Raw genomic sequence first — 25,027 nt, 5'->3', positions numbered from 1 at the left:
TTTCATGGAGAAAGGTTTTCCTGCTGCCTCCGTGCTTGAGAGCACCCTTGGGTTCGTGCTGTAGCACTCACCCAGCAGTCGCACATCACTTTGTCGAAGGATCGCCTACGTGGTGGAGTTACTGCAGAGCTGTTGCTTCAGAACAGCCATCTCTGAACAGCCCCGTGCAAAACCAGGCTTGCTCTGAAACACAAAAACATTATTCGGGTTGATCTTAGCACCCTGTCATCTTCGCGAGAGTGGATTAGGTTAGATCAGACTAGGTGGAAGAAGAGTGCCCACACACAGAAGGACCAGGAACGGCCTTCAAACTCACACCCTTTCTTAACCAGGGTGATCTGGCAAGCATGGACAACTGTCCCTTTAAACAGGAGTATGTAGATACAAGTCTGATACGAAGGTGCAGCATGGGCCTACCCTTTCTTCTAAGTACGTAACGATGGGGTGAAGATCAGTTTCTGCTGTTGGTTGCATCTTTGATGCAAAGTACCTCGTTCTTTTAGTTTTATTCTTGCACAATATTTCCCCTGCTAACGTCTGCAAATACCGGCTTTCCCTTTATCGCTCCAGTCCTGCTTCTTTAAACAAGTGCACGTGTACAAACTGCTGATGCCTTATGACACAACACTTCCAGATTTCACGTAACCAGCTTGCTGTACCCTACCTGCAGCAAAGCAGCCTGCTCAAGCAAATCAGAGCTCATTGCATCTGTGTCAGTACCATGCTGTTTTCGAGAATCCAGTGGCTCTCTTGATTTCGCAGGATACACACTCACTTCCTCCATCAGGAAATCCACGAAAATCAGCAGAACAAAAATAAGGGTGACACTGAATAATGCAGTAATACACTGACAATATCTGCTAAACTCCTGTCAACACAGCCTACTTTGCTGTTGCTGCAGCGTACAGTGGAAATGGCTTTGCAGTCCCTACAGTCTATTATTAGGCTGGGTCTTGGATACTTAACACCTTTTGCAAGAACAGGAATAGCACACTAAACTGAGACTTTTATCAGAAGGATCTTACAACTAGGAGGATAAAGCCCCAGCCACACAAGAGAATACTGACATTTTGTCACAGTTACAGGTAAGTCGATGGAAGAACAGCCAGCTCTAAAAGGTCAGCTTAGTCTTTGCTGCTTGGCTTTTTGTTCATCTCCTCTGCTGTGCTCACAACAGTACGAAGTGAGAGCTCACTATGAGGCAGATAGGGAGTCATGGCACAAAAGTAGATGGCTGAAGATACTTTACCTAATGATTCATTAAACAAGAGGGGAGAAGTAAAGCATAAAACCTAGTCCTTGAGCTGAAGGAAAGACACAGAGAGGCTTTGTGTTAACACAAGTGGAGCTACTACTGTGGCACCTTAATGTGGAGGAATGAAGCACTTCCTTAGCTGTTTTGTTCAAGCTAGAGAAATATTTTGGGGTTTATATGTAGAATCTCTTTAGCTTATCAAAGATGAGAACAAGAGGTGGCTCAGGCTCATGTCTGGGCTTCCTACATATTAGATAAGCCCTGTAGTAGTGGAAATAGCTTTAACCCAGACCAGAAGGTGGAGAATCTGAGCTAACACGTGAAAGGCAAAGCTAAACAGATTCAAACTGTCAGTCAATCTTTCCATAGCATTTCACCTCTAGAATAATTTATGTAAACCCATAATTGCCCTGTTAACACTTGAAGCCTTTAAAACAAGGCTGAACAGCTTCAACATGAAGAAATGCTGTAGCTTAAACAGAGTTAAAGATACCATGTATACGGGGTATTTGGACTTCATTAGACATGATGCTTTCTGATCTTTAAGCCGCTGTCTAGTTGCACCAGCCTGGAATAATGGGTCTTCCTGTTGTAATCGAGTTGTACTTTTAGCCCCCATAGTTTTTCCATAATGTGGAAATTAAGATGGAAAACTACTTATCCTGATTTAAAAAAATATATAGTTCAGATCCAGGCTTAAAAATGAAAGGTAATCCTTGATTACAATTTTACCTTTTCCCTTCTGAGTTCATGCTGTCCTCATTTCATTGTCCATATTTCTATACAATCATTGACATGAAATGTTTCTTCTCAAGTTATTGATATATATATAGTGATCTATCAAGAATTTACACGTGGGCTCCTTCGTATTTGCTTTCTTCTCATCCTTGCTTTCCATTGCATTTGGCATTTTGTGCAGTGCAAACGGAGAGCACTTAGCTATGGTCAAAGCTGTTCTATGAAGGATGACACACAGGCAGTGTATAGCAGCAGAACGCATTTTATTTATTGTAGACTGGGCCATACACAGATCAGAGAGAGGAAGCAATGCACACCATTGGGTTCTGGTCCTCTGTGTAGAGAAACAGAGGCTGATAGCGCAGTATTTCTAGCTTTCTATGATATGATTTTGGCAAATCCCTGGCTGGAAAGCATCTATTTCTAAACAAAACTTAAGGAATTATACATATACCATATACAGATGGCACCTAAAACGCTTTCTGTGCCGCAACAGTGTTTTCTTTAACCTCAGTTGGTCAATTTAGGGTGGGGTGGACACTCAGGTTTAAAAGGGAAGTTCAGGTTAGATATAAGGAAGTTCTTCCCTGTGAGGGTGGCAAGGCACTGGAATGGGTTGCCCAGGGAAGCTGTGGCTTCTCCGTCCCTGGCAGTGCTCAAGGCCAGGTTGGATGGAGCCTTGGGTGACATGGTCTAGTGTGAGGTGTCCCCGTCCATGGAAGAGGGGTTGGAACTGGATGATCTTAAGGTCCTCTCCAACCCTAACCATTCCATAATTCTATGATTTAAAAGAAGAAAGATCTCACATCTCCACATATTATTATTCATCCACGTGGTAACTCATTAGTACAAATCAACTCTAGGTAGCTATTTACAAGATATAGGAGATAATGGTTTGGTTGCAGAACATTCCTGGAGAAAAACATTATGGAAGAAATAGGGGAATGAGAAATCCTGTTGCTGAGATTTCAGATGACTCTCATGTATTTCAGTAGAGTCCACTCTCCTTATTCTGCAGCCCATTATTTACAGACTGCATGGAAGTATCCTGCATGGAAAACTGGCTGTCATCAAGCAGGTTGTACCCTACACAGTTGCTCTAATTAAAATTAAGACAGAATTCAATCCCAAACCTACCTATTTTAGAATACATTTTTACTAGTTCCATCTACCTTAATGTCCAGCAGTAGGTTAAAACTAAAGAAACAGATCTTTTATATTCCTGTTTTGCCCCAGATACTAGATCTATTCAATCACTTTTTAAAAATCCATCTTTTAAAAAGCAGGAACTACCTACAAAAGCCTGAAGCCTTCATTACCTTTCCCACTTTCCTAATGGCATCTCCTCAAAGCTCATGGGATCATGGCCTGTGACTCAGTAAACAGGAGAGAGTTGTTCGGCTCCTGTATGTACCCGAGTGCTCCTGGTAAAAGGAGCGATGTGATGATAAAAAGCACACTACACATTTACTTTTGCTTTGTAGCTGTGAGAGACCTTTCTCAAAAGCCACCTTCTCTCGAGCCTTCCATTTCCTTGCAAAATAGATCTACAACATAAAATAGAAACCAGCAGGTTTTCCTCTGATCCTTTTCAGCTTCTGTACTATTCGACGCTACTGTAAAGTAGGTGTGGAAACCTCAGGTGGAAAACATGAGTTAGCTGGAACGCATCCCTTTCAAATACCTCCATTCTCTAGGAGCAGAAAAACTTAACAGTGATTCAGTGGTTTGGTTTTGGGTTGGTTTTATTTTGGTTTTATGTTCATAGGACCTATTATAACAGAAGACATTGAATGCTCCAATCTAAGATAAGGATCTTCTACTAGCTCCCTTGGCGAAAGCACGACTGAGGAGTTAGTATCATTAGCCGGCAGGACAGTGATCTCGTTTCAGTGACCTTCTTCTATCAGCCTCAGTGACGACTTACAGCGGCAAAGCACTTAATATTAACATGTAAACCCTGTCAAGTGCTTTCTAAAATGTCAAGTGCCCTTCCCTCAGTCTACAAGCTATTATTGTATAGATTCTGTACTAGAAAAGTGTTCTGGAGTTATGTAATAATAACAAGCAGTTATTAATGCCTTTGCTACAGGTTGGATCTGTAAGAAATGACTGAGCAACGGGCTGTTATGGGATAGATCAAACTTACTACAAATGTTTTCTGTCAGAGAAATAAAAGGCCTCAACAGCTGTAGTGCTGATGGTCCAAGAGCCAGCTGCGATGGTCAATACAGAAGTTTTCAGACTGGAGAAGAAAGGGGATGGCAAGAGGAGTACAGGCATTACCTACTTCATTATAGTTTGTCTCCACTTAGACTTTATCACCATAATAGGTCAGATACAGGGTCTTTTATACTTCACACATTCTTAAGCTCCCTGCTGGAGGTGGGCGGTCATTGCAGTACTAGGGGAGTAACTGCAGAAATGCCATTCAGACCTACCTCCGCAAAGTTTCTCCACACACATTCCAACAAACACGCTTGCTTTCCAGGAGGGTGCAGTGATTGACACATTATTCTTAAGTAGAGGAAGTTTCAACGGCAGCTTAGTAACCTAAACTGACAAGCTGTGCCTGTCAACAACACACAGCAGAGCTGGTGCTGTCTTTGGGCTCTAACAGTTGCCGTGTGGAAAATACTCAGGTTTTCTTTATTAAAACAATCCATCATCCGGAGTCAGTATAGACCACGGGTAAGTGCAGTGTAGATTGCCCACACTCAGCTGACTTCTACTGTTAACAGCTTTAAAAACACAAGAAAAAAACCCCCAAGTCTGTGAATGTCTGACAACAAACTGCAATCCCAGTGCATCATTGTCAGAGATGCTATATCTGGTCTTGATAGCACAGTGTCAACATCCATCAGGTGCCACCGCCGCATGCTGCTTCAGTCATTCTGTGGCTTTCTGTGGAAGTATGTGCAGATTTTCCTCATGGAAACTGAAGTGCTTGCAGCCTAGGAAGAAGGAAAAATCAAACAATACTGACAAGAAATCTTTCTGGGTTAACAGTTCATGTGCTGCAGGAGCCCTAAGTCTCCTCTCCATCACTGCTCCAGTTTGTTTAGCTTCCCAACTAAGATAGTAAAGGAAAGGTTCTTTGCTGTAATCTGTGTCACAGATAAGAGGCTTACTACCTACAGGAAACATCAGTTAAATCCTAGGGCTGCCTTCCTGCCATAAGAAAAGCACTCCGGCTGCACTTTCAGCTTCCCTACAGCAGATGAGAACTGCACATTTCCAAGATGTAGCAGATCGATGATGCTGCTGGTATTCCAAAACCAGAACTAGAGCACACCGGGCAGGAAAGGTAATCATTCCATAGTAATCTCTCCTGGGGGCAAATCTTTCTGCCTTGTGTTTAAACATGTACAGCATAAAGCACAAGAAGTTGTAGGTTTCCTACAACCGAGATTCCTTGGTACAACCATTATATGAAGAGTTCAGCTTTTATGCATAAGGTGTTACTTCATATCTGATAGAAATGCAGCAAGAGGTGAAAATCAGGTAAGAAATGAGATACCAAAATAAGCCTTAATGACAGCAACAACTTCTAGCATCAAATACCCAATTGAGAGTACAACTAAAATTTAATGATTGAAAGTTATACCTAGCATTATACTGAAATTAGAGTCAAAGACACTGCAGGACTTGGAGTCCAGTTTCAGAGATGAGCCAAGTCTGGTTTGGTTTAGTAAGGTAATTATCATCTCTCAGTTTGCATGTTAAACCCTCATGCCCAACTATTTCAGCTGCTTTATAAGCTTAACTTTCAGATCTTAGAGTGAGCTCTGTGTGCCAGGGTTCTTCTACATCAAAACCAGGATTACACAGGTTGAATCCTGCCCTCTGACTCTTTTACGATTCCTTTGTTTTCTGATAGTTTTCAAGTGAAGGAACCGAAGGCATTATTCAGCCCCATAGGTAACAAATCCCTTTGCTACCTGGACTAGAATAGAATTTAGCACTTCCTTCCACTGGCAAGTGGCTTTCCAGTAACATGAACAGGCGGATGTGGCAATGATACATATATGGTAGATCTGCCAGGAAGGGTGCTGCCACTGTTGTGCTTCTCGGAGTGGAGATAACGGCTACATCCTCTGGACATCCAGACTGAGACTGCAAAGATCTCTGAGCAAATCTGTGCCCTAAGTCCCTTCAAAATGAGGGAAGCCACCATCCTAAAAACGATGTTCCTGCACGGAGAGGATTAGTAGATGACAGCATCAACTTATCTTACTTACTAGGCCAGAAATCATCCCTTTTGTCCATAACCAAAGGGGATTGGATAATTCTTTGAATGCCTGAGCAGGAGAGAACTAACAAGGGGAGGAGTGGCAGCTAGGGACAACTTTCATGACCATTGTCACTCATTGTCCTACTTACAGTTCTTGGTGGAGCGGCTGCTGCCTCTTGTCGCTTGGCACCAGGACTGCAAGATGCTGGGAGGCTCTTGGATGCATTCTGGCTGCCAGCTCTGCCAGTCCGTCGCTTCTCTCCCAGAGCAGACAACCAGTTTTTCCTTTCAGGTGAACTATTCTCTTTATCCATCACTTCAGTGGCTTTCTCACATGGAGGTCTGAAAGGATGGGGGGCAGTTTGAAGGCTCAATTGATTCATATGGCTTCCAGGAAAGGAAGGCTCTTTTGGGCTGTGGTCATTATCCAACCCAGCCAGGCTGAGGGAGCCTTCATCACAAGCTTTTTGGTCTGCAGCCAAGTGCCATAGATTCAGCTTGGATTTCTTTGCTGCGTGGTCCAGTTCAGTCACACAGCTGCAGGCTTGCAGACTCTTCTGCCCTGCATCATCCTCCTTGCTGCAGTCGAGCCTTCTCTTGGCACGCTTCTCAAACTGTGAGTGCGGGACTTCAGGAGGGCAAGTGGCTTCCAGGACATCTTGGGTGACTTCTGCCAGGGCTTTTCTAGGAGAAGGAGCCTTTTTGCCCACTTCTGGAGAAGGGGATGGAGTCCTTGTAACCCAGTGTTTAATGGACATCTTGGAGGAAGGGATCAGTCTAGGAGAAGCACATGGGCTGGTTCTGTTCTGCTTGCCTGGGGTGCAGGCTGCAGCAGACTGGGTTTTAAGAGTGCCTGTTGGAGTGTTTGTAGATAGGGGAAGGTCTCCAGAGTCAATGGGAGCACAGGCAGCTGGCTGTGGAGAGGACACAGACAGGCTGCCCGCTGTGAAGGCCTTGGCAGGAGTACTCTGTGGGCTGGCTGGCCGTCCTGGTAGGGGAGAAACAAGTAGTCTGATGAGGAACACAGCACATCAGATTAAAGACAGCCCTTGTCTAAACAACCCTTCCAACTAGGAGATGAATTCAGCACTGACCCTGCTTCTCAGGCATACCCTTTGCATTAAGAGGTTGCATAAATCCATCTAATTTTGGTTAAACTTCTACAAGTCTTATGTAAAGCCCTCTGTCATATTGGCAAGTATAATAGAGCACATTTGTGTAACACCTGACATCTATCCCTCCTGTAACGAGCACTCTCACATAAGCTACAAGCAAGGGACTTGGCTGCGTGGAAACCTCAGAGAAGCTTCCAGTGTCTGAAGGGAGCTGCAAGGATGCTGGAGAGGGACTCTTCATCGGGGACTGTAGTGATAGGACAAGGGGTGATGGGTTCAAACTGAAACAGGGCAAGTTCAGGTTAGATTTAAGGCAGAAGCTCTTCCCTGTGAGGGTGATGAGGCACTGGCACAGGGTGCCCAAAGAGGTGGCAAATGCACCATTCCTGTCAGTGTTCAAGGCCAGGTTGGATGGGGGTATATGTGAGGTGTCCCTGCCCATGGCAGGAGCTTGAAACTGGATGATCTTAAGGTCTTTTCCAACCAAAACCATTCTGTGATCCCCTGACTGACAGACAGACAAAATAGATCTTGAATCTCTCAATTCTATCTAGCTTTGCTGGAAGCCTTGCAACAGCTCAGTCCAGCCAGCTCTGTGCTGAGATGGTGCCTGACAGAAAGGCTGGTCCCCAACTGCACCACCTTCAGTGGTTGCACAACTGAGCTGAGGGACAAAGGCACTGTGAGCAGGTCCCACAGCTAACTACGATACCGTGGAAGCCTTAAGCTACCACATGAATAATGCTCCTAGGCAGGTGTTAATAGCTGCATATTTTAAAGGTGGGAAAAGAAAGGAGTGAGAACAGGAAAGGACACACTTTTGTTCTCTTGCCTTTCTGCCGAAGGATTCATGCAGTGCTATGTGAGGTTGGTAGTTATTTACCACACCCAGGGAGATGTGAGACATTCTTCACCCTCTGAACAAGAACTTAAATTCCAAAGAAAATCAAATCTGTCACTCTAGAAAGCTGCCATTTTAAAACAAATGATTCCCAAACAGATATTCCACAGTGGCTTTTTTGCTCACTACCAAAGATGTAAACCCCACTGCGTTTAAAATGAGCTTCTGAATACCCAGCTTCTTAGAACAGTAGTCATAGGTAGGGGCATACGGACCTTACTAGTGACAGTGTGAATCATATATAGCAAAGATCTTGACCTGCAGCAATATTAGAGAGCTTTGGTTTTGCTTTATTTTGTTTCACTTATTTCTGTCACCCTCCAACAGAGAGCACATTGGCGAGTTTGTCAGACACCTGCTTCCTCATTCATCTAGCGTGGCGTGATGCAACTAAACAGGGTAGCACCTTAGTTACTCTATACATTTCCACTGCTGAGCACAAGAGCTTGAAACGTTTTCTGTATACCAGGGATTTAATCTCAGCATTAGCACTATAAAGCACTTCATTAGAACAATGAGAAGTCTAGTGTGAATAACCTGCCATTTTCTTTAGGGCGCTGGGTTGTCTCACAAATAACATGTCAAGCGAGTGCCTACATGGCTCTTTGATTATATACCATACTAAGCCTCTTTTACTAGCATTATCTAGTATCCAAAATACAAGTACTGGTGCATCAGAGCAAAACTAAATCGGATTCCATACTAACGCATCCCACTACAAATCACTGTAACACAAAACAGTTAAAGGCTCCTTTCCCTATAAAATCTGCTACTTTGTAACAACTTGCTTCAATCTGGACTAATAGAAAGTAACTGCCAAAATTGCTTCTCCTATTCTTTACTTTAATGAGCACTTACAAGACAATATCTCAACTGGGGAATTAGTGGCACTTAAAAATCTGAGCTCCTAGAGGAAGAAGAGAAGTAGCAAGCTCAGCAACTCTTGGTCCCTTAATGATCATTTACAAATTCATACAGTGGAAACATTGCATGACTCGCTTGGTATAAGCACTCTTGATTCCAGAACAGCCTGAAAGTTATACTGTGGAGACACTGGATAGGGGAAAACAAAGCTCCTGAGAGCTGGATGGGTGTCATGGCAAGAAGCAAACCCAAACTCGAGAAACATCCCCAACCTTGAGATAAAGAATATGAAGATCAGGTTTCTTTTAAAGACTGCATGCATTATTCAGGCTTCTACTAGGCCACTTCCAAGCTGTTGCCTTTTATGTTACCATTGCATGTCATACAATACTGTAAATACCTGCGGTCAACCTGCGTAACACCGAAGGAGGTTATTTCAGCCGTTTCCTACCTTCTCTGCTACAAATCTTCTAAAGTGATATAATCAGGCTCCAGACTGAAGTCACAAACAGCCCATACACAGCCCTGCTCCGGGAATTTGATTACACAAAAGAAATGGAGAAAGTGGGAAACCACAAAAATTATTTCTAAAGGGCAGGAAATTGTGCTTGCTACACTTGATGATAGAGGTCAGCAGCTGACACACAACCTCAATCTCACCATTTGTTCCACGTAAATGGGTGGGGAGCTACCTAGCTCTCATCCCAGCAGGTCTGAAATAGTACTTTGCTTGTTAGCTCTGAATCAGTCTCTGCAGATAACTCCTACATGCTAACAGCACGTGCTTTGTGCTCAAGACCCAAGGTCAGCAGGAAGCCTGCTGTTGTGTTTGCAGTGTCTGTGTACTTCCTCTTTCCTCCTGTGTTGCTTCAATGCAGCAAGGGCGAGGAGAACTAATGGATTTTTCTGGTATAATTGCCAAAGCTGACCTGTGAAGCTTTAGTGTACGAGCTACTTCAGGTTTCGGGCTTCTGGACTAGACCTGTGCCTACTTCTCTTTTGCTGAAACTACTACACAAAGTGAATTTTGAGCCCTCTGAAGCAGAGCGTGCACGCAAAGCATTTACCAGCTACAGAGTAGACCTGGCACTCGCTCTGCTATTGTCCTGCAAGCTTCCTGCAAGACTGCTACTCACTGGCAAAAGGTTAGAGGTAATGTTATCCTAGAGGTAATGTTATCCCATTAGGAGGATTTGGAGACCTTCAGCCTTTATTTGTGTTAGCCAAGGTGAAATTCATTTGGAAGGTGGCTAGAAAAGATAGGTGGAACACAGGAAGTCACACCAGCAGCTGCTGGGAAGCTATTGTATTCTTAGCTTCAGAGCTACTCCACAGAGAAGCTCATCTTATTTCACTTTCTGGGGGTTTATTCGCCTTTCACCTACTCTACTATAACAAAACATAAGTTTCAAGCAAGTTAAAGTAGTATTATGATTCAGGGACCTTCTTTCTTCTGGCCTAGGGTACTATCCAGTGAGTAGCGGTGGTGAGCTGTGAGAACCTGCTGCACAATTTGTCTGGTCACCAAGGCATTAACTAGCCTTAACATGTGAAGAGATTAATGCTACTGATTAATTCCGTAACATTACAATCACATCATGATTGTGTACACACATTTTGGAAGTACTTTCTCTGCGTGGCATTTGTCTCCATAGACAGTACCACTGTATGAAGCTGAGGAAAGAGCAGTAATATTGATAGCAGCAGCAGAGAAATCTGTGTAGAATTCAACCATAAGCTTAAATTTTAAGCTAATTGTGTGTGTGCCTTTACCATAGTAGAATAGGCCAAGCTGTTCTAACCTACTAACACATAGAGAAAAAAAAGAATGTTCGGCTGATGAAGGAAGGGACATCATGGGTCTGATAACTAAGGAGACAGTAAATAAGACCAAGGGTGGCAGCCTTTAAGATAGCAGAGTGGTGCCCAGCGTGGAGCGAGACTGGAACAGAACAGAAGCAAGGACATAGCAACTGCTACTGGGCACTAGGACCTTGCGAGCCTGCGCAAGCACCAAGGTCATTCAGTAAACACAGTGAGGAAGACTGTCAGTGACCACCAAAGACCCCCACTCAGCAAGAAAGCGCATGCATAATTAGGATGCAAATATTAAAATTAGTTCTGTAAGTCTCATGAATATGGAAAGTTTCCTGGGAAAGCTGTGAATATGCATGAGTATGCTCAATATAGAGTTGCTGCCGGCAAGTATCGGGTGTGCTCACCTCTGCGAAGCTACTCGTGTGTGCGCCCAGCACTGCTATAAAGAATGCTGCCTTCTGAAACTCCACATTGAGTCTTAAAGAGCTTCTCTGACTGACTTTTACAGTAACACAACTACTGGGCAGGAGGAAATAGTTCAGTACCAAGGCTGTATATGTGTTGTCAGCCCTTTACTGGGTTAACTAGCAACCAATGAGCAAGCATATGATCATACTGCTTTCAGTCATTATTTGATATAAATATCAAATGTGATTTGTTGCTACAGTGCATGCACACATTAAACAGCAAACATAACATCTCCTTTGGCTATTTGGTTACCGAAACTTGCTTATTCCCACTAAAAATCTGGCTGCCCAACAAGCTGCACCAGTGAATATTTGCTCTGCAGTCTGGTCATACTTCAGCATACTTGTCAGCTCTTTCAGCCTGCTTGTCTTGGTGGTGGTAGAAGTAATTACAAATAAAAGTGTTTGTCTGGCTGTATGAAAAGAATAGAAGAGCAGTAAGACAAGCCAAAGGTTTCTGTTCGTACAGAGAACAGCCAAACTTCAGAAGCCAGGCTGCAGAGCTGGGTATCTCAGCTTAGAGGCCTTACCTGCTCCACGCTGTTCTTGTGGCATCTTCTGAGTGACCCACCCCACTAAGTTGACTTTGCTGGATGCTGTCTTCTCCTCCTCAGGACGGTGTTGTAAGCGCCAAATCCTCACAGTGTTGTCATCAGAGCACGTGGCAATCTACAGTAAAAACCATTTTGTTGGAGTAACCAGAGCACATCCTATGGATCACCAGCCAAGCGTACTAGAACAGCTACACCTGACACACCATACCAATATGAATGGGGGCGAAGCCTGGTTGGGAGGGTACAAGATTTGCCCATAAACCAAACAAAACAACCCAACTCTGTTTCATTACTATAACAGACAGCAGTATTTGCTTGAAAGCAGGCAAAGGCTGCTGCCTTCATGCCTTTTCTACTAGAGAAATCTCAGTCACCAGGAACTGTTTGCCTCGTGTAATTCTGTGATAGGTGACAGTCTGCTCAGGAAGGGCCAGCACACGTTTAGAGATCTTAATCACCCAGCAGACAAAAGCAGCCATGCTGCTCTTTGCACCTGCATCTAAGTCTGTCTCTGTTACTCAGGGTCTTTTCTGTCTGGGGACAAACAGTTGCAACACACTGAGAAGGCCAGGTTGGACAGAGCCTTGGGTGCCATGGTCTAGTGTGAGGTGCCCATGCCCATTGTTTCATGGTAAAGACAGTATTTCAGAACACAAACCTTAGCGAAGTCTGAAGGACACCAAGCAATGGAGGTAACTTCCTGAGAGTGACCAAGGAGTACCCGTGGAGGAAGGCTGGGCTCAGAAACCTTAAAAGTTCCATAGAAAAACAAGTATTACAGTCAGAAGCCCTGCAGTCTAATACATATCACTAAAAGACCCTTCAGCATATGAACACTTCCCATCTTTCCTATACAAGATGGATAAATCAAATGCTCTCGGCCTCTCATCATGAGACAACAACTGATGGAACCAGTTCATGTTTCAAGAGGGGAAGCAGCTGGTCAGCACTGAGATGTACTGACTTGCCTGGAAACACTTGTTCAATTCCTGCTACAGACTGGATTTCTGCCTCCAGAGTTGTCACCCCAGAACACAACACAACAAGCATTTTACTCTAAGTACCTCTACCTATTCTAGTTAAGATGCTGAAAAGTTTGGGAGGCTCATACTTTGAATGAGGATAGGCAAACACATTCTGCTGCTTTTTTATAAGAACCCCAATAACAGGTCAATGGTTCATTAAAGGAATAAAACTGCCACCAACAAAATCCTATAGATGAACCTTCGCTGGCTTCAGAACCAGCATTTGTGTGACTACCAAGTGCCTGTAGCTACTCCAACCAACCAGCTGGACCACAGACACTCCTAAGAGTTCATAAGAATACACAGTAATCAAAGTATTAACAAGAACCCTTGATTACAGGTCATATTAAGTGCTAGATATGGCTGAAGCTAGCACTAAGTGGTCCAAGGAAGAAAGCACACATCCAGACACACACACACAGATTATTCCCAAGTTTTCATGCTTTCAGCAGGCAATCCTCTCTGGAGCTATGAGTCACTGTTATCAATGTGACATTCATAAGGGGGATTTATTAAGGGGATTTGCATAAATGACTAAGTGAATGAACAGATCCTTTACTGTGTGGGCAAAGGAGTAGACATTACGTATAGATTTCAAAGGAAGATGCAAGACTTCTGATTTACACTCAAGTTTTGCTCTTGTGAATCACCTCCTACAACAGCCTGCAAACCCACAACTGAATATCCAGCTTCAGATCTTAAAGCTGTTCTGCTACAAACAGGTTCATCCTAACAGGCAGCTTTTCCTTTTACTGGCATAGCAGAGGCAATCACTTCACTAAATGCCTTGGTCAGAATATTCCCTTCTCTGCCAAAACATGCAACACCATGGAAATTAAATCCCTATGATGGGAATAAACAACAGATCTTGGTGCAGAGAACACCTTTGTTTACTTTTAATAGCAGTCTTGCTCTACACACATAACAGACACAATAGCGTAGTGTCTAATCAGTAGCAACTGACTGCTGAAAGGAAAGCAGAGGAACAGAATTACTCTTGCTCAGACACACTGGTTTTCCACTATACTGGTGTGAATTAAATCAACTGCACCAAACTGATATTATTGCAGACTAAAGGGACGTGCATAGCTATAGCTGTGTCCACTGTGTTTGGCAGAAGACAGTAGGTCAGTCTGTGGATATTAAGCCAGGATTAGCCACAGCACATGCTGCTTTTTGCCTGATTTGACAGGATATTGTTGGGGAAGTGGGAGCTATTGTGGAACGGGTAACAAGAAAAAACTAGGAAATGAGACTTTATTTGTTACTCTACTCACTGAAACAGATGTTGTATCCATCTTCAAGATGCAGCACAGAATGGTATAGGCATAGCTCAAAGTACCACAAGATACAGAAGCACTTAGAATTCCAATGCTTGGAGAGACCTAAGGGTAACTTTATCCACCTCAGAGTGGTCTATACCAAAGGACTCAAAGGACAATGGAAGTATATGTCTATATAGGATAATTTTATTACCAGAAGGTATCTCAGTTGGGTACCATTTTTGTGCAGAGAAATCTCTCTGCTTTCTGGCTTTTATAATCTTTGGGTTGTTGAAGAGTCAGTTCATTAATCAACGGGCTAGTAATTAAAAAAAACCCAAACAAACAACACAATAAAGCAAGTGTTCAGTGCCTGGAAGCGATTTATATATGGAAAAAAGACTGAAACAGCATCCTTGTCAGCAAGAACTTCTAGCCACAGTGTTCTTGGGAATGCTGACCCAAACACAACTTACACTGCTGCAAAAGTCTCTCAAAGACATACTCTGAACAAGGTCCTGCTTTGTTTCAGTTCTCAGCAAGGTCTTCCTCTGCCTCCATCCTTTTCTATATATGAAAGCTAGTGCTCTTCATTAAATTCTTTCCAATGTTAACTGTTAATTGCTCATGCAATATCTAACCATGTTTTTTCACAGCATGCCAGGAAAAGACACATATGCTTCAGAGTCAGATCTGCCAACATTTAGAACAAATTAAGAAGCCTCTGGATATGACAGATCTCAAATGAGACGGTTTTGCTCCAAGTCCCACTTTCTAACATGACTATGATTAAAATAAAAGTAATCATCTGATGATTTAATAAATATGCAGTATGATCTGTCACTCATATGTGACAGCAACAGAAGCCTTCTGTACAAGAATGCATTCTCAATATGCCTAGTGCTTAAACTTCAAGGTGTAATGACATGTATGAATGCTCTCTACCCAGTCCCAGCCAGTGTTCCAAGTATCAAAGGACACAGATGCAGGACACACAACTCAAGTTTGCACAGGTATTTTTGCTGAACTCGCACAGAGCATGAGGAAGGTTAAAATTACACCACTTTGGCATGGGAGCAGCCATGCCACGGCACTCCTGCTGCTACTGAGTAAGCAACCCAGCTGCTTACAAGTGTTCTCCAATCAAAGAGACTACATGCTCAAACCACAACCTCAGCAGGCTGACCCTCTGCTCTGAAAGGCTTGTATTGTCCTTTCAAACTCCTCTCAAAAAGGGTACACAAGTCAGCATTCCCTAAAAATCCCCCCAAACCTGAAACAGGCAGTCACCTGTGGCTGCTGCCTATTCTACATCAGTAAGAAGTCTACTCTGCTCCCATATGGGGAATGGAGCTTGAAGCATGCCTTAGTCTGAGGTCCCTGCTATTAACGTGGTGACATTTGAACTTCCTACATGTCGATGCCAGGTGCCAAATGACAAAGCCTCTTGGCTCTCAGATGGTGCTTTTGAGTTTTGACGAAGGCTATGGCTGAGCCCTTGCTGTACTGCAAACGCTTTAACCGCTGTACATTAAGCATGAGGAAATGCTGTCTGAAGCAAGAGCTTGAAAAAGCGGAGGTGGGGGCTAAGAGTGACCTTTAAAACAATGGAATTGTTAGGTTTCAGCTAATACTGCTAAATACGAACCAAGAGCTGTCTGTCTACTTGCCACAGCTGGCTGAATCAACAGGATTGAAAGAGGATTTTAATACCCATTAAAACCAGATTAAGATCAGCAACTTCCAGTAAGCAGCAGTGATGAGAGATGTATTGATGGCAGGAGGTTAGCTCTGTTCTACATTAAACAGTTACATCCGGCCTCGACAGCAACAAACACACTCTGGACGCAACATGCCAGGAGCCAAATCCATGCTGCTTTGAGGAGGAGTGGGAAGCTGGGATTGTCCTACATGAATGTGAAAAGTAAATGAAATGGAAGAGCAGAGCAGCTCTGGGTTGCAGACCCGGGTCTCTCCCAACCACCTCACCTTCCAGATGTATGCATTGCAGTCACTTGAGCCACTGACCAGGAACTGGTCATCTGGGCTGGCGCTGGATTTGATGTAAAAGCTTGAATTCTGGTGCCCGCTGAAAACTGCCACTGTGAAGAGAACAGGGAAAAACCCAGTAAATAAAAGCCCTACTCAATGCACAGCCATGGAGTGAGTCAGTTGCACAATGAGGGCTGATCTTACAGGCTTTTCCTGCCTAGCCACATATCCTCTGGAGAAAGTGGTTGCTCTGCTGCTCCCTTGTTCTGGCATTTCATTATTCAATGAAAGCCCTTCAGGCTTTCCAAATGAAGCAACAACTCTCTCCACATCATTAGGGAGCAGTGGCAGCTTCATCAAAGCTTTAGCTTGACCCATATCACAGGAAGGCTGAGACCTGGGCTGTCCCACTATTCCAGTTAAGGTTCCTTGTCTCTTCCTCCCTCAGCCACCATCACCCCGCTACTTTAACAAGAGCGGTCACACAAAACACATAGCAAGGGCCTTCTTCCACCCAGGTGGCAACAAAAGCACTCACTGCTCCTTTGTCCTGCTGCCAACATCTTTATTTCATCAAGACTTGCATCGTGTCAGCCACGCTGCCTCTATTAAAGCCTCAGTAGTGTTTGCTTAAGCCTTGAAACCTTCGCCCCAAGTGCTTGCCATTCTCTCTATTGCAAGGACCCAAAGATCTGGCAGCTGGCACAAGAGCTGAGCGTGGAGCTACAACACTCGGCTGCATCACGTCCCATCCTCTCAGCAGGGCAGAATGAATGAGTTTCCCAACTTAGTACCCTCTACCAGCCTTGTTTTAATAGTGATTTTGGTAGAGAAGGCAACCCACAGACCAGAGGATGTGCAGGTGCCTTTGGCACACATTGAAAAGTTGCAGCACCCCAAAATATCCCCCGGTTTTTACCCACAGCTCCTGCAGAGCAGTGGTTACCAGACAGCAGGTCCCTTCCTAAGCCAGACCAACCAGCAAGTCCTGTTATAGCGAGGATGAACTCACGTCCCCCTGCAAGCTAAAGCTGCCTCAGTGCTACACAGAAGCAGCCACAATCTGGATAGAAGCTGCTGAGCGAGGAGACAGGCAGCATCCCGCAGGCAGGCACTGCCCTCTGCGGGAACAGCAGCACATGTTTTATGCAGCTGGATGAACCCAGGTTGCTTGCTGGGCTTTATCAGCTGCACACAAAAGAGAAGAGCTCCATGAGGAGGCTGAGGATGGGATGTGCTGTGCTTTGGAGGGACAGGCCAGTATTTCCACACCTCAGCAGTGGCACCGGGGTTAACCTCAACATCTGAGCTAGTAATATTTACTACTTGCTGCACTTCTGGCCTCTGGAAGCGTTCCCACCCACCAGACCGCCTTCCTGAGGAGCGGACAGAAGGACTCATTGTTCACTCCATGCCAATTAACTGAGAGGCTGAGAAAAAGCAATGGAAACTAAGTCATGTGTGCAGCTGGAATGCATCTAACAAAGTCTTCCTGCCTTCTGAGGAGCAGCCACTGGCTTGTGACAGAGCCGCTCAGTGCACCAAGGGCTGTGGGATAACCTTGCCAACGGAAAGGTCACAGATGCAGAACTGAAGGAATCTGAACAGCTGAAGCATCTCCAAACGCCTTCTCCCAGAGACTGTGGTAGAAGCTACATTTAAAAGACACCTTAAAATACCTGAATACATCTCAGGCAGTTACTGTACATGGATTCATACCTAAGAGTGTGAGACATCAGTGACTGCCAGTAAGTAGATTCAAACTTGCTTCAGATGGGTAGCAGCTGGACACTAGCCATTCCTCACCAGGTAACTAGGATCAACATGCAAGTTACCACTAGTCTCTGCCTGGGTGAAGCAGCGTCTGCACTTATGTAAATTTTTGTGCTATTCATTTTCTATGGATAGCTCATCACAAAATATGAACAGTCCTTGTAACAGGTAACTTTTGACAGAAGAGCATGGAATATGTTTTCTAAGTGTTCAATCTGGTCTCTGTCTCTATAACAGGGAGAAACTCACCATTCTACATTTCATAACACATCTATTTTTCACAGCTGTTTTCACAGATACCATGCTCACCTGGAGTGGTCCTCAAACTTGTCATATTGAACATGTAGATACTGTCATCAGTGCAGTTAGCAAACAGATTAGCACCGGTGGAATCCAAAACCAGGCTGGAATATCCTATTGACAAAGAGAGAAATTCTTCATAGGAAATAACTCCACAAAAACAAACCCAGTTTGGAAAACAGGCATCCTCAAAGAAATACCAAGACAGGGAACTTGGGAAAGGATCTCTATCACGTTTGAGATTGTCACTGTGCAGTTTGTCTAACAGAGCACTTCCTGGAGAAGGGAAGTTTCTGTAATAACATATTTAGGAAGCAATCTCACCTTCAGAGCAGGCAAGTGATCTATTTGCTAGTTTCAAGTGGATAACAAGAACAACCAATTGTAGAAGCAGAGATTAGAAAGAAACAGAAACCCTCAGGCTTTGGTAGATTAAACCATCCTCTGATTCACCAGTGATTCAGGCTCGAGAAAAATCTTTCCCCGCAAGCAAATTACTTCACAACCACCTCCTTGAGGATTTCCCTCGTGTTCTTGGGACTGCCACTCGACCATTATTACCATGTTTAGATAGGGGATTAGACACACCAGCAGGAACTGCTGTTGCACCACAGCATTGTAAGGCGTTAAGATACAGAGAAGCACAGAGCAACGCAGAAAAAAGCAGTACTGTTTTTGATAACAAACAGCTTCAAGTGATGCTCAGCTCTGGAAGATTATAATGTAAAAACCCAGTCCAGTCTGTTGCCTTTGCAAGATAAAATGCAAAGAAAGAGTTCAGCCTGATTTCTGCTCATGCATCAACACAACTAGCTAAATTCTACTTCAAGAGCTCTGTTATTCCTTCATCTCCATTTCTGAAAGTGCACGGGTGAAGCTTATTCAAGTCTTTATCACTGTAGTGATGATACGTAAGCAGGGCACTTTCACTCTTCAACTTGAAAATTTGGTATTGGCCATCAAAATGCCCTGCTGAGCTCATCAGTCTGATCAATAATTGCCTCAATTATTAATTTATGGGTTCAAACTGAAACAGGGCAAGTTCAGGTTAGACCTAAGGCAGAAGCTCTTCCCTGTGAGGGTGCTGAGGCGCTGGCACAGGGTGCCCAGAGAAGCTGTGGCTGCCCCATCCCTGGCAGTGTTCAAGGCCAGGTTGGACAGAGTCTTGGGTGACATGGTCTAGTGTGAGGTGTCCCTGCCTGTGGCAGGGGGGTTGGAACTGGATGATCTTAAGGTCCTTTCCAACCAAACCATTCTGTGATTCTGAAGAGAGATGGCCCTGACAGTACTTCTTAAAGTCACATTGCACTTCAACAACTACATCCTCCAGTAACTTACCAAGTTTGCGAGTACTGGTCCCCGGGTAGCAAAAGGACTTGCAAGGCACCGGGTCCTGACGGTAAGCAGTGTAGTTCTTGCGCAAGTCCCATACTTTGATCACACTGAAATAGAATAGCACAAGTGTCTTTAGCTTAAAAATTCCTTTTGCAATGCTGATAGGACCTTCTAAGAGCACAGGAAGCCTGGATGCTCATTCCTGAGAGGTGTCCAGTACTTAGGAACACAATGGAGCAGGGGTAGAGACGGCCTGAAAGCAAACAACTGATCTGCTGGCTATGGATGAGGAAACAGCACTCTCTTCTGTAACTAACACAAGGTACAACAACTTTCTTCAACTAATAGCAGGAGTATAAAGGCATCTCTGTATTTCCTTTTATGTAGTTTTAAAACCAAAGGGCAGGAGAGTCAATCTTATCTGCCTTAGAAAGCTTCTGACCACATGGAGCCTGAAGAGTAGGGTCCTGGGAGGGCAAACTCCATGCTAATCAATGACACTGTCTGCTTGAGCTCAAAGCTGCTGCGACAGATCTGGCACCTAAAAGAATTCATCTTTTGTAATTCAAGGCAACATTTTCTCAAGCATGCCTACACATATCCAGGCACCAACCACTCACTTGCGTCCCAAAAGAGCCGTCTAACAATAGTTTGTTTATATGCAGTCCCATAGATCCACGAGAATGGATAGAGATGGTAAGAACTACTCTTGTTCTGTCCCATAGCCAAGACACTAAAAGGAGCATTTGCCACATAAGCACAATTTGTCCCAGTGCTGCAATCTCCAGTAAGGAAGAAAAGTGGCATTCAGCTTTGCCAATGCAAGCTGGCAGAGTGGTTCTGCTTGATTCTACCTAATAGCAACTCTATAGCCTTGTGGGGTCACTGGGTGATCTCGGGGAAAAAGCCCTTCCAATCTTTCTGTGCCACCAGGAACACACAAAATAGACAGAAAAGCAGATATCCTCCCTCCTTACCCATCAACAGCTCCTGCAGAGATAAGGGTATGCTCATCCTGAAGCAGCACCACAGTTACACTCTGCTGGAAGTCCTTCAAAAGAAAAGGGAAATAAAGAACTTTATTTTCTTTCAAGGTCTTGCTGCTTACTTCAAGGCCAAGTGAAAACTGAGCAAACCTCCTCCAGCCAGGTAGGAGAACCTGGCAATAGCAGATGCCATTTAAGACACAACAATCCTCCAACCACTCCCACCTGTGAAATTGCCAGGGAGCAGTAAGTGCTTGGGCAGCTGTTTGAGATGATAGCTTTCAGGTGAGAGACGAGAGAGCTGCCTTCATCACCAGGTTTAATAGATTAAATTACAGCAGGATATGGTGCCCACACAACGATGGCTTTGATGGTGCGTGGGTTGTTAGGCAACTAAACAATGCCTAAAATTAGCCATAGCCAGTGACTGTGACACAAAAAGCTACCTCTGCAAAGATAAATGGAAGCATTTAGCACATTCAAGCCAGGTATTTCTCATGCTGATTACTTAGGGAGACTTCTGTGAGTACCATTCTCCCCAGAAAAGAGGCCTATGTTTTGTTTGTACCCCAGACACCTACCACCAAGGGAGCAAGTCCCCTCAGGTTCTGCCTCTTCTTCTTTGGTTTGGAAGGAGTCTGTTTGTCAACCACATTGTGTGCTCCACTGATTTGCTTCACCTGCCTATAAAATCCATCTGAAAGAAATCAAAGCCATCTCAATCATAGCTTCTATGTAATTTTGTTATCACTTTAGTAAACCACGCATCAGCTTGGAATAAATCCTAAACAGTGGCTGAGACCAACCTTCAAAGTCATCTCTGCATTCTGAAAACAACAATAGTCAGTTACATACAAAATGGATGAGAAGCACACAACAGGAAACAGCAGCATATGTTGCAAAAAATTACAGGTCAGTGTAGCATGGGCACTGAAACTAGCACTGGCTTTTGGAAACCATTACCCCTTGGTCTGGTATTCAGCATGCACCCTGGCCCGCAGCATTGGTTTCAACTAGCTCCTCCCGAGCAGAACTGCACTCACAGGAAGATTTCCAGTGCTTTTCCACTCTATGATTTTCTATTTAGCCTCTTGTCTGCTACTTCCCATTTTATGAAGCCTACTCCTTTACTACTGACTTTTCTACTTTCTTTACTATACCTTCCACTTGAGTGATGTGGAGCCCCTCTTTTTCCCCACTTGCCAGTCTGAAAAGCCAGGGAAGCTGGGACAGATGGGAGAATGAGACATTTTCTGGCAGCAGAGGCCAGGAAATTGCTGGGACAGAGCAGGGAACTGGAAGAGGCATAAGGGCATGACCTGACCAGGGAGGGAAAAGCTCCAGGAAGCAGAAAGAGAGGAGCAGAATGAGCTCACCCTGCATTTAGTGGGTGTTCTCACAATACAATCAGTTGCTCCCAGCAATCACAAGCTCCTTTGATCCTGCATTTTCAGCCTGCTTTCCTGCTCTGGCAGGAACCTTCCCAACTTTTCTTGACCCACCTGGATGGCTCTGACTTAAACACTCTCACCCAGCCCATCCATTTCTGTGCTATTCCCCACAGGGATGTATTCTTTATTCCCTTATCTCCTTACCAACACACAGGGTATTATCACGCCAGTGTGTATATCATGCTGCAGATCTGAGACTGTTGAAAAAATGTGTTCTTTATAGAAGAAATACCTATTCCACCTTTTTACTGTACTAGAACAGTACACTGTTATCTGACAATCCCCCTTTCCTTAACTGAAGTGTTACCTGTATTATAATCAAAAGCATTATTAGTTCAACAAGTACATCTGGGTACTATTTTTACATGAGATACCGGGCTTTTTGGATACACATCAGAAAGTTCAGTTACCTTTCTTGTTGCATCTGGTATCCCAAACCATGATGTTTCCATCCCTGCCTCCAGTACAGAAGACAGCTGAGAGAGAGAAAACGAGTGCTATTAGCTTCCAAAACTGCTAGTGTAATTAACTAAACACAGTACATTGAGATCTATGTGCCTCTGGCTCTTCTGCCCCAACAGAAGATAGCAGTCCTAGCAACATGAAAATCAGGTCATTATTGTGCTCTACTTTTTAACTAATTTCCTTACTCTCACTATTCTTTTTTTCCACTACGACTCCAGAGAAACCTGCTTATGAAAGAAGTATTTACACACTTCTGTATGGAAGTAGGTATCATACCTTAACCTTGCCCAAAATCAGAGATGTGCACATGTTAGCATCAGATCGCTGTGAAGTTCCAAGTTAGCCTTGCTTCACTGGCTGGGCTGCTGCTCAGTTGGCCTGAGCTGTTTGTAACTGTCAGTTTCCAAAGCCCTTTTTTAGCCCCCAAAGTACCGATGTGCTGCAGACAACACGGAATATCAGCATTTACCTTTCTCAAACCTAGAAAAAGCAACTGACTTGAGGCTACACTGGTGACCTTTGCATGCGCCAAGAAGCTCGCCAGCTCGCACATCCCACACCTTGGCCGTTTGATCTCCTGAAGCAGTGACCTTCAGAGGAAAATAGAAGAAGCTTTTGTCATTCTCTGCACACAGCTGCCAAAGCCTTGAGCATGAAGTTAGGTGGCAAATGAGTGCTTACAATCCTGTGTTCCCCTGGTACCCAGGCAAGGTCAAACACGGCGTTGGAGTGAGCCTGCCATTCTAAGGAGAAAACAAAAGCCAAGCTTAGTTCCGTACATTGCAGAAGACTAAGGAGCATCAGGCACTGAAATCAGACAACTTGTCCATAGCTTGCCTGAGGCATGAAAAACAACACAACACAATTCACCTACCACTGCTGTTTTAAGAGCACACTCCTGCTGCTGCTTTGTAAAGACTCAGCAAAGTATACGAAGGGATTTAAGCATTGCCCACATTTGTGCTTAAACGACTTGCAAAAAGCTTTCCTTGATTCCAGTAAGCCGCATGCCTGTCACACCAAATGAAGACCACATTCTGTACAACATTTACCTTTAAAGATGTGTTTGCTGGGAGTCAGAGCTTCAGCATCGTACAGTCTGACAAACCCTTCTTCATTCGCAACCGCCAGGACATGCTCCAAATTCGGGGCTGAAAAGAAATGGAAACGTAGTTGTGTATTATGCAGCTGATTCATAATCATGCCCCTGCTCTCTGTGAAGGGCCACAGACACATTAAATAAAGTACACAGCAAATAGATGGCTGTGAAACAAGCAGTATTTACATAGCAATTTAAATTACAATGCAGAAATACTGGCAAGCATCTTTTCTAGACATTCCATGCAGGAGCTGCTATATGACACATGGGCAATCAGATGGCTCCAGGAGCAGCTTTTGTGGTAATGCCCTCTGTCACCAGCTGTAATAGCTCTCTAGTTACAGTTTTGTGTATCTGTACTATTTATCATCTCCAACCTCCAGCACTTTCTGTGGAGCTGAGCTGGAAAAGCAGGAAACAGCCTTGGACTAGGCTGCCACCAAATTTGGAGTGCTACGAATGAGTTTTGCCCTATACATACACCATTCATCATGCATTTACCACGGGGAAACGCCTCATGCAGGTCTAGTGGCACCCATGCACGGCTGGTTTCCACGCACTGCTCTCCAGCCTGTTACCTCTTCCCTATATTTTGAACAAAGCCCAGGTTTTCAGCTCTGCAGCCTAGCGCTGTCCCCAAGAGGAGGCACCTCGAAACAAAGCGCCATTAAAAGGAGTGCTTTATCGTTGCTTCTTTAAGGGAATACGTTCCAGCGGGGTATCTAGGAGTACCATGATCCAATTTATATCACATATGAGTGCAAGTACGCTATTCCCAGCCCACTTTAAAACAAGAAACTCTGAAATCAAACAACGACATATAATGGAAACCACACACACACACACACCCCCCCCCCAGAACAGCAGCAGCCAGCGGTGCCCTCACCCTGGCCCGCAAGACGTCCTTCCGGAGCGGACTTTACCTGTCGCAAAGGCGCAGCCGAAAGGAGGGACCGGCGCTCCCGTTTCCCCGTAAGACAGATGGTCATCTTCCCGCCCGCACTGGTAGCTGTCCAAGAGGTGCTGCAGAGGAAGCGGCGAGCACCGACCTACAACGACACACAGAGACCGGGCCGTAACCGCACCAGACGCCGCCCGGGGGGCTCCGGCGGCCGCGGCCCCGCCGGCCGGTGCGGGGCGGTGCGGGGCTCGGTACTCACGGCGCGGCGTGGCCGAGGCGCGGCGGAGCAGAGCGCGGCACAGCATGGCCCGCAGCGACCCAGCACCGGCCTGGGCGCCAACTCCCGCCACCCACCCGACCCGCCAAAAGCGCCCTCGGCCCCTCATTGGACAGCAGGTGCAGTCGGCGCCGCGCCTTCTTCCGCTGATTGGCTGGAGGGAAGGGGCGGAGACTTCAGGCCACACCCAGCGCGTCCGCCTGTTGTTCGCCGGA

At 44.8% G+C, this 25,027-nt stretch overlaps 1 protein-coding gene across 1 annotated transcript; it reads right to left on the bottom strand.

The window, feature by feature from the left end:
- Positions 1-3,612: 3,612 nt before the first annotated feature.
- Positions 3,613-24,884, bottom strand: DTL (denticleless E3 ubiquitin protein ligase homolog). The gene is made up of 15 exons (XM_065679373.1): positions 24,795-24,884; positions 24,558-24,683; positions 23,588-23,686; positions 23,217-23,278; positions 23,005-23,125; positions 22,481-22,546; positions 21,201-21,316; positions 20,611-20,684; positions 19,637-19,740; positions 18,308-18,412; positions 16,223-16,335; positions 12,605-12,694; positions 11,923-12,061; positions 6,377-7,215; positions 3,613-4,947 (listed from the first exon to the last, which is right to left on the bottom strand). The coding sequence occupies exons 1-15, from the start codon at positions 24,838-24,840 to the stop codon at positions 4,879-4,881; spliced, it is 2,169 nt and encodes a 722-aa protein (XP_065535445.1). The 5' UTR covers positions 24,841-24,884; the 3' UTR covers positions 3,613-4,878.
- Between the last annotated feature and the right edge of the window lie 143 nt (positions 24,885-25,027).

This window comes from Lathamus discolor, chromosome 5, assembly GCF_037157495.1.
Source record: "Lathamus discolor isolate bLatDis1 chromosome 5, bLatDis1.hap1, whole genome shotgun sequence".
In the NCBI taxonomy this organism is placed as follows: domain Eukaryota; kingdom Metazoa; phylum Chordata; class Aves; order Psittaciformes; family Psittacidae; genus Lathamus; species Lathamus discolor.
The sequence above is the reverse complement of the archived record's forward strand: the minus strand, read 5'-3'. Positions and strand labels throughout refer to the sequence as shown.

Bases quoted from the DNA above. Each gene is read 5' to 3' on its own strand.
- DTL (XM_065679373.1), bottom strand. From the start codon at position 24,840: ATGCTGTGCCGCGCTCTGCTCCGCCGCGCCTCGGCCACGCCGCGCC. The intron at 22,547-23,004 runs GTAAATGCTGAT...TCTCTCTCTCAG, and splicing joins TTTTTCTAGGTTTGAGAAAG to CTGTCTTCTGTACTGGAGGC. The intron at 21,317-22,480 runs GTAACTGAACTT...GATTTCTTTCAG, and splicing joins TACCAGATGCAACAAGAAAG to ATGGATTTTATAGGCAGGTG.